General features: G+C 37.8%; 1 protein-coding gene across 1 annotated transcript; it reads left to right on the top strand.

The window, feature by feature from the left end:
• The first annotated feature begins 646 nt into the window (after window positions 1–646).
• On the top strand, window positions 647–9,053 carry LOC110960892 (uncharacterized). Its single transcript, XM_022208301.2, has 7 exons — window positions 647–783; window positions 877–995; window positions 1,605–1,701; window positions 2,545–2,932; window positions 4,084–4,209; window positions 4,317–4,456; window positions 7,775–9,053. The coding sequence occupies exons 1-7, from the start codon at window positions 775–777 to the stop codon at window positions 7,994–7,996; spliced, it is 1,101 nt and encodes a 366-aa protein (XP_022063993.2). The 5' UTR covers window positions 647–774; the 3' UTR covers window positions 7,997–9,053.
• Window positions 9,054–9,308: the final 255 nt, after the last annotated feature.

Genomic DNA, 9,308 nt, shown 5'->3' with positions numbered 1-9,308 from the left:
CTTGGCACATCCGATCTCCAAGAACCACACCCTGTAAGAAGAACCTCCTAGAACCGTCTTCCTGCTCTCTACCTGTTAGTCTGTTCCTTTGTTAGCTGTGATGTGATGCAGCTCCTGCTGGTGTCTCAAAGGGAGGATTATTATGGTTTCCACCTTTAAACAACCTTGAGCTTAGCAGTTTCAGTGCAATTAGTTGCTATCTTCAAGGGAAACAGGAATCTACTGTGAAGCAAAGCTGAATCTTTCTTATCTTTTTGGTGTTCGTGTGAACATTTTCTAGTTTGACCTGTCCCTGAGTGTTTCTCATGTATTCAGTCCATCTCTGTCCCTTAAAGGTCAGCTTATGCATTTATTGCACAATGAATGGTTTTACTATGAGTGTTATGCTACTTATACATGGTATCGGTTTGAGTGTTAAGCTCACAGTGGCTTTTAAAACGTAAATCCTAACAACAGTGTGTGAGTCAGACAACAATGACGCACCGTGGAACTTTCTTTACTGCTATTGGCTGACGAAATGTTTGTTTACTGAATGTTCTCACAAAGTTCTGTTTTCTAACAAAATGAATCTCTATTCCATCAAAGACTTACTCTTCTTTTACTTCCTCTTCTGACATTAGTTCCTCATCCAGCTCTGTGTCAAAGGCTCCTCGTTCCTACTTCTCCTTCTGCCGGTGCAAAGCAGAAGCAAAAACTCACTGGAAGCTTTAAAAAGGCTGCTGCTTCCAGCGGCTTCAGTCTCTGACGTTAACAGCTGTGGACACGACGGGAACGATGGACCTGGTAGGAGACTACATCTACCAGAAACCAACACGATATGCATTTCAAAAGATCTGACTGTGCTTATTGTTGGGTTGATTTATTCCTAAATTACAGGATTCTCATGTCAACGGAGGCGTCCTGATTCTGCACCAGATCCACGAGGGAAAGCACCAGTATGAAGTGGAAAAGGTGGTCAAGTCCACAAAAGAGAACAGGAGTAAAATGTTTGCCAGGTATCAGTTGGACTTTTACATTCTGTTTGGCAGAATTTTGTTGAAGAAAATAGAGGGTGAAGCCATAAGCACGAGACTAAAAATGATAACATGAGTAATAATAATATATTTTAAAAATAAAATTACTAGATTTCTATACTTGTCTTGCTGCCCTTTTGTTTCTAGTCTGTTTCGTCCATTTTTCTTTCATGAATTTTAAGATGTTTCCTTGTGCTCTCTGTGTTTGTTCATTTGTTTTTATATGGACTATTGATAAGCCAGTCTATATGTGTTACCTTTATCTATACGTATATATATATGTAAAAATTGTGTTATATTGTCATGTTTTTGTAATTGTAGAGTCATTTTGTTAAGATCTGGCCAAGAAAAATGGAAACTTGTTAGTGTAGCTCTGATTAATTTCCAGTTCTCTCAATGAAAGAATGAAAGAATGGAAGACAGTGGCAGGTTAAAGACAACAAATGCGCCTTAAATGAAGTGTAGTCCTGCTGCTCTGTAACTATATTTACTACAGACTTTAGAATATTTTTTGCATTTTCTGGCAACATTAATATAGTCATCACATAAAATTGAATATGTGTCCTATTTGTTTTTGGGGGTTTTTCTCAGGAGAGGAGACAAACTGCTGCAGATAAACGGCATCGACCTGCAGGATCTCACACCCGAGGAGTTGGCACAACTGTTAGCGGAAGGAAACCCGATGCTGGTGAGTCAGTCTCTGAGGTAGAAATGCTGTTTCAGACTCTATTCTGTTCAATATTTAAAACAACGGCACACACCCTGTAAATATTACCTGAAGATCTGATGGACAGAGATACTATCTATCCACTGAGAGTCCTGCTCTTGATAGCAAAGAAAATAATCAGAGTTGGGTGAAGGCACATCCCCTCAACAAAATGAACAGATAGAGTAAAGGAGGTTTTTATCATGGAAAAAACTACAGCAAGACTACAACTGAAGCTAGAAACATTTGAGAGACCGTAATCATAATTATTATTATATTGCTAAAGATTGTGTCTGTTGCCGATGAAGTCTACAGAATATGGTGTTTTTGTCTTTTGTTGGAATCTTAAAAATGTGTAAAATGCAAAAAAAAAGTTATAGAAATCCAGTGGGACTGTTTCTTTGCCGGATTAGAAGATGTTAAAGGGGGAAAAAATGGTGTTAGTGTAGGAAAAAGATGCACTTTAAATGATAACACGGTGGATTTCTTGAATATCAGTCTAAAAGATTTGACCTTTTTTTGGAAGAAGACGTTGTAAAAACAGAAAAAAATGTTAAAAAAAAAAAGATGGGAGAGGTTTATTGACGGTGAAGGTTGGTAAGAAGCCATTTTTGTTTTTGTTATTTTGCAAATGATGTAAGGTATAGAAAATGTGTGTATATGGTGTACTATCTATCATTTTCTTGTCATCTTGTTGGTCATTAATGTTGCTGAACTGGATTAGATGTGTTTGGACATTTTCTTCATTTAAATCTGCATCAGTTTGACTTTACATTCTGCTGGTTTCTGTGTTCTCGATTAATTCTTTTCTGGTTTTCTGTTGAGACGGTGCACAAGGCGGGCAGGATAAAGGAACAAACAGAGCAGCCGCCTCCAGACGAGGACACTTTGCATCCCGTCTCCAAAGAGTCCACGATGCTGAACTTTCACTGGGAGATGAGAAAAGAGGAAGAGTTGGAGAATGAAGTGGAGAAGGAGGGAGGGAAAGAAAAAGAGAATGGGGCCGCAGAAGAGGACGTCAGCCAAACTCAGAATGAGGAAGACGAAGAGGAGGAGGAGAGAGATCTGCTCATCATTACGATGACCAAAACCAGCATCTCTGTGGTGAGAGGAAGAGGCTGCGACAGCGGGGGTCCGTGTCAGGGATGTGGCAGGATGGGATGCACTTTAAATGACGTTGTTGTGGTGTCCGAAACCAGCACAGTGACGCTCGGTGAGTTAGTAGGATTTGATTTGTCTGCTTCTTCAACAACAAGAGCAGCCACTTTGTTTCTATGCTAGTTTTCAACTTTTGTATTAACAGTATTTATTCAGCTATTTTAATGCATCCTAAATACAACAGATCAGTCTTTGTCAGGCCACTGTTATCACTGGTTTTTACTGTCTGCTGAACTTTATCAGCAACAAAAGGCATTCATGTCTGAATATTCGGAAATAAAAACTACAAAAAGTTGAAAACTGATGACAAAAGCAATCAGAAAGAAGACAAAGAAGAGAGAGATGGCAGGACAATTCAGAGCTTCTACTTTTGAATGTAAAAATCCTCCATTACAAGTAAAAGTCATGCAAATAAAAAAAGATTTTATCAGCTACATGTACTTATATTTAAAAATGTTCACCATACATTCATCAGTTGATTGTTAATGCTGCTGGATGAATGTGCAGGTGGAGCTGGTTTTCAGTTAAATCCAGGTTTAGCCCACAAATTTAAATATTAGTATTATTATTTTAGACTTTTTAATATGCGTTTATATTAGCTATGGTGTTGTCACTGTGGATTCATCTCCAAAATCTCTGAAAAAAAAGTTTGTAAGTCTGTGTACATTTACATCTAAATCTGGTATTCTGGCTACAATCTGAGAATCCCAGTGAAGTTTTGATATAATTTAACACCATGTCCTGGTTTCTGATCATTCTCTGGGGTATGCGTTGACATAAATTAGTCAGTAAAACATAAAAAGGTAAATGATCTAACAATAATAATGAACACTGTTCTGATCATTCATACAAGTTTCTTTCATGTTGAATATAAATGTCCTGTTCAAAATTTGTTCTAAGCCAGAATGAGATGAGATCGCAGAGACAGTGGCAGAAAGAAGAAGTCAATATTCTGAGAGCAAAGTTAGAAATTGGTTTAAGACTGCAGTGCGACTGTCTTCTATTGGTGACACCAGTTCACAAAAAAGTTAAAATGCTGAATGAAGAATCAGACTAAAGGCTTCAAGGGGAAGAAAACGACGACACTGTGAGCATCACGACAGTAGAATAAGATCACCACCATCCATTGTTCTTTTGTTCTGAACGAGAGGATTTGATTCATGAAGTACATGACCTTTGTTTGATTGTTCCCTGTCTCGCTTTCAGTTCCAAGAGGAAGTGGCAGTTTCAGACAGGAAAAAATGTCAAATGTTTTAATCGAGCACGTCGATAGTCACCGATACCTCAGAGGTCAATGTTCACAGAGGAGCCTCTACGTTTCACCGAACCCAGGTTTGTCAAACATCAGTGTGATCATACAAAAACATCGATTCTCTTCTATCAGAGAAACTGATTTCCCTGTGTTGTTGTGTTTTTCTGTCTATTTCTCTGGTGTTCAGAAAAGATTACCATCTACTACTACAAGTCAAATGTTATGGAAAGGAGTTTCCGAGGAGTTCCAGTCGTCCTGAACCTCACCAGTTCAGACTGCTTCCTCAGCTGCTGCAAGGACGGGGACAGAGTGTTCCTACAAGTGGAGGTAAGAGCAACAGACTGATGGAGTCTTGGTTTGGGCAGTTTTTCTTCTTTGGTTGCTAAAAAACAAAAAAAATCAGCACCAGACTTATCAGTCGTCAAAAAGTCTCCAGGACTCAGTCATGGTTGCTTGGGGAAAGGAAGCAGTCTGTTCAAACATGCAACGCTTACTTTAAAATTGATTATGCTGCAAAGTTTATGGAATGGCTCAAGAAGAAGATGTGAAACTGGTGAAACAAACACACAATTTAGAAGTTACACCAAACCGACATCAGTGAAAGCAGGTTAAATATTAGAAACACAAAGCCACACCTCACCACAACAGATGAAAGTCTCTGAAAACAATCACAAGTGAATGAGTGCATTCAGTAAGTTGGAAGCATACTGAATGTTGTGTAGACTGGAGTCTATCCCAGCTGGGTGAAGTCAGGAGACACCCTGGACAGATCACCAGTCTATCACAGGACTACACATACAGACAAACAAGCACACTTACATTCACACCTATGGACAATTTAGAATCACCAGTTAACCTCAGCATGCTTTTAGACTGTGGGGGGGAAGCCGGAGAAAAGCCACCATGCACAGGGAGAACATGCAAACTCCATGCAGGGATCTTCTAGATGGGAGGCGACAGTGCTAACCACTGTACCACTGTGCAGCCCATACAATGTCAAGTCACATACAAGAACACACAATATGTACATATGTCAGTTTTACATACTATTGGCTATTGTGTAGCTCCTATTAAAATTTCTGAAAAAGCATTCAATATAATGGAAAACTGGATGTGAATCTGCAAGAGTCAAAATCAATAAATAGTGTAGTACTGGTTTATTCTGCCTTCTGAAAGATATGGAAACTTTTACAGACATCGGTGTGATATTAAGCAATCAATAAGTCTGTGAGGCTGCATGTGGGTGGAAAGCTGGCTTTACCTAGATCCTAATGTGAGCACATAGTGAAAAGGCTGCTGACATTTAGCAGGTTTAGTAGACGGGTGATGAAGGAAAAGCCATGATTAAGTGTTCTGTTTGGCCATGATGTGCTACCAGAACAGGTTCGATGCTCTGCGGTGTCGATTCTAACTGAGTCTCTGAGACTCTACTGGAGGGATGGACATCATTCTTCAAAAACATTTTCCTCATATATAGATGGTGGTGGAGGGAAACATTTAAGGACTTGGTTTCAAAGCATCCCAAAAGGCCACTGCATAGGAATCTCATGGGTCAGTATATAATTGCGAGACTTTTTGTATCACAGTCGACATTTTTGCTGTTTTCAGGCCTAAAATCAACTTGGCCGTCTACAACCAAACACCACAGGACAGTTTTTTAGACAAAGATTCTTCTAAATATTACATATATAATTGAGTAAAATTGAAATTGCAAGTTCTTTATAAAGATATTGTAGTAAACCTGTTGACTACTTTATATTAAATAACTCAGAAAGTCTTGGAGTCTGGCCAGACTTTTCTTCAGGAGGAAATGACATCATGTGGAGCAGGTCATGTGATCTGGAATTAACACACTTCCTTGAGAGGTGTTTGGTAATGGATAACTTAGCTGAAAGTGATTTCTCGGACACAGATACAATTTTCCATCTAAAATTTGACATATTGGCAAAAAAGAAATATCGGTGATGATTATCTCAACCTCATAAAAAGAACACAATTAAAGCTATTTTTGAATAAGCTCATTTCATAATTGTTTAGCTAATTAAAAATAATTAGCTAACTAAATAATAAGTGGTTGTTATTTAGTCAACATTTTAGTGATATCCAGTCATTTCTTTATTAAGTGATTGTTTCCATAATAAATAATTCGGGAATTTGTAAAGACATGAGCATAATGAACATTAAAAAACAGCTGTTTTTTTATTTACTTTTAATAAAAATGCTTGTCAGATATATCCCATGAACTTCAAACGTCCCTCAATTATATATTGACCCTCATGATTTTCTTCAAACCATGCAATGACCCCTTTGTTGCCTTTGGATTGAGGCACCATTTCCATCAGGTTTCATTGTGGATGAAGGTGATCACAACTTACTACCGACTTAGTGTTTTCCTTTAAGAGGACAAGTGGCAGCAAAAGACACCCCCAGCATGTAACATAGTCACCTGATCCATCACCATTTCTAGTTTAACCACCTGTCTCCATGTTTCCCTGCTCACTATCTTGTTAGCAGGCTGACATTTGCTAATTAGCTCCAAACAGAAGCTGAGGCTGGAATTAAATTAAATTCAGTTGCTTTATAAAGTGCCAATTTGCACCAAAAGTCATGTCTAAGCACTTCACATAGGAATGAGAAGACCTTTCAGCATTATGTAGAAAGAAATCCAACAAATATATGAGCAAGCTCTTTGGCAGCAGCTGAATGAAATGAGTTCACTTTGCTTGGATATTAATCATGGAGATATGGTGGCTTTGCAGGTATTTGGATGAATTTTAGTGCAGAATGAAAATAATTAGTGCTTTCCTCCTGGTTCCAAAAGAAAAATGTGATATTAGAATCCAACCTCTAGGATCAGCTGGATGCAACAAAACAACCAGATGTTATTGGTTCAGGTGAAGGAGTTTATGGCTCAGTATCAAATGGAACAGAAAAGTGATCAGGGAAAACCAGACTGGTGGGTGTTACCAAACCAAAGAATAAAATAAAACCAAATGAAGGCTAACAGAGTTTGTAAAGCTAGCTAAGCAGAAACAAAACAACTACACTCCTGAGCCAAACTGAAACACAGAAAGGAAGACGAACAGGGCACACAACAAACTAAACATGTGTGTTTACTACGCACAGTTCACAAATACTCTGATTACCAAATGCTTCTTCACAAAGTTGGCAGACTGTTAACTGGAGCCGCTGTCTCCACATCGAATTAACAACCGCCAACAGAAGCTCTAAACGTCTCCTCAGTGAGGACAGAACCAATGGACCACACAGGAATACAAACAATACACAGAGCCACCACTACCAACTGCCCTGACTGAGAGCCTTGGTTGCAGATATGTAGTCATGGGCAGTGATTGTGGGAGGAGTCCTGGTGGTGGACCAATCCAAGGTGTGGAGGACCAGGTCTGGAGCTCCAAGCTAATCACTCCTCATTAGTACCAGGTGGAAATCTGGAGCTCAGCCTTCAACCAGGTGTAATCAATCCACTGCATCCAGACGCTAAGGCTGTACAAAGCTCCATTTCCCACCACAGGATGTAACAGTGATGTTTCAGATAATTGCCTTTAATATCATTGTTAGTTCAACACCATGATAACAGGACTGTGATACTTGCAAGTAAAATGATGAATTGTTTTGCCTCTGCAGCAGTGTGAACAGCAGAGGCTGAAGCAGATCTCCAAGAGCGACGTGAGCGCCCTCTCCTTCGTCTTCTACATGAAGTCCAACAAGACCAAACAGCGCAAGTTCGAGTCGGTGCTGCACCCCGGCTGGTTCATCCACATCGTCACCGAGACGGAGTGCGTGGAAATGGCAACGCTGGATGGCCGCGTGGAGGATCATTCGTTCCTCTTTGTTATTCAGAAGTGATGGAGAGCCTCTTTTTTCAGACTTACTCCAAGTTCTCAGTCATGTTACTTTAACATTTGAAAATCTTGTGTGAATATTATTTGTGATTTAAATTTTATATGCAAAATAAATAAATAAAGGCAGGAGAGGAGCTCTTTTGTTTTAGTGACAGGAAACCAGTGAAATTCTGCTATTGCAGAAAAGCGTAAATATGTATCATACAACCATGTATTCAGTTCTGTTGAGTGGTTTTTAAAGATTGTTTTTTTTTTTTACAACCAATATTATATAAGGATTTTAAATGAAAGGAGATGTAATTTTCATTAAAAAACATACATTCAAAGATTAAGTATAAAATCAAAGAAATGTAATAATACACTTTTCAGTGTTTACTATCATAAGATATTGTGAGATAAATTACATAAACAGTCCAAAGAATCCAATGCAAGTGAGTTAGATACTAAAACATGTACTCTGTATCCAATTGATCACTGGAAATTACACTTTAAGCCTCGGATCATATTGAATGTTAACTCATAAAGATGTACTACGCTTCTACTTGCATACTGTGAACTTAAAATACCTGTTTTGTTAACATGCATATTTTATCTGTGCAGTAAAATCACCAGCTTTGGTCAACAGTGTTTTGTAACTAGAAGAATCAGCTTAATTTTTTTAAAAAAATGCAATATTTCAGGCGTAGACTTGACATATGCATTTTCAAAAAATGAAGCACTGACACTTTGCAGTATTTCAAAATATTATTTTCATTTCACGTTTCACTTTTCTTGTGCACATTTCAGGTGCAAAATGAAAACATGAAATTTGATATTTTAAAACAAGTATCAAATATATTACAAACACCCCTGACCATTAAAGGCTCCATAAAATATTAAAAAGACTTAAGAGACAAAGACATTTCTTGAGAAATTCACATTCCAACAGTCAGACAGAAGATGAGATGTTTTGAATCCTAAAAATGTCATAATCTGCAAATCAAAAGCACTTAATTTGAAAGGTAAATTGGAAAAACTCTTCCTTCTGAAACAACCTTTATTAAACATAAACCTTGAAACAATGCGGTTTTCATGTGCATTATTCAAATATTCTATATTTTGATTGTATGTAAAGGTATCCTTTATAACTTAAAATGAACTATTACAGATTTAGTTTTGCAGTTTAATTCATGTATATTCTACATAGTATTTATTATTTTTGCCAAAGACATTAACTTAATTTTTCTAAAAGTACAAGGAAAGCACATATTATTATAACAAAAACAATACTTAAATACATTTAATTGCACTTAATGGCATCTCAAAAAAGCATAGTA

The sequence above is a fragment of the Acanthochromis polyacanthus genome, chromosome 2 (assembly GCF_021347895.1).
Source record: "Acanthochromis polyacanthus isolate Apoly-LR-REF ecotype Palm Island chromosome 2, KAUST_Apoly_ChrSc, whole genome shotgun sequence".
NCBI lineage: Eukaryota > Metazoa > Chordata > Actinopteri > Pomacentridae > Acanthochromis > Acanthochromis polyacanthus.
Note: the sequence above shows the minus strand (reverse complement) of the source record. Positions and strands in the feature narration are given on the sequence as shown.

Coding starts and splice junctions, on each gene's coding strand:
- LOC110960892 (XM_022208301.2), top strand. Junction 4,210..4,316: donor CTACGTTTCACCGAACCCAG/GTTTGTCAAACA, acceptor TCTGGTGTTCAG/AAAAGATTACCATCTACTAC. Junction 4,457..7,774: donor GAGTGTTCCTACAAGTGGAG/GTAAGAGCAACA, acceptor TTGCCTCTGCAG/CAGTGTGAACAGCAGAGGCT.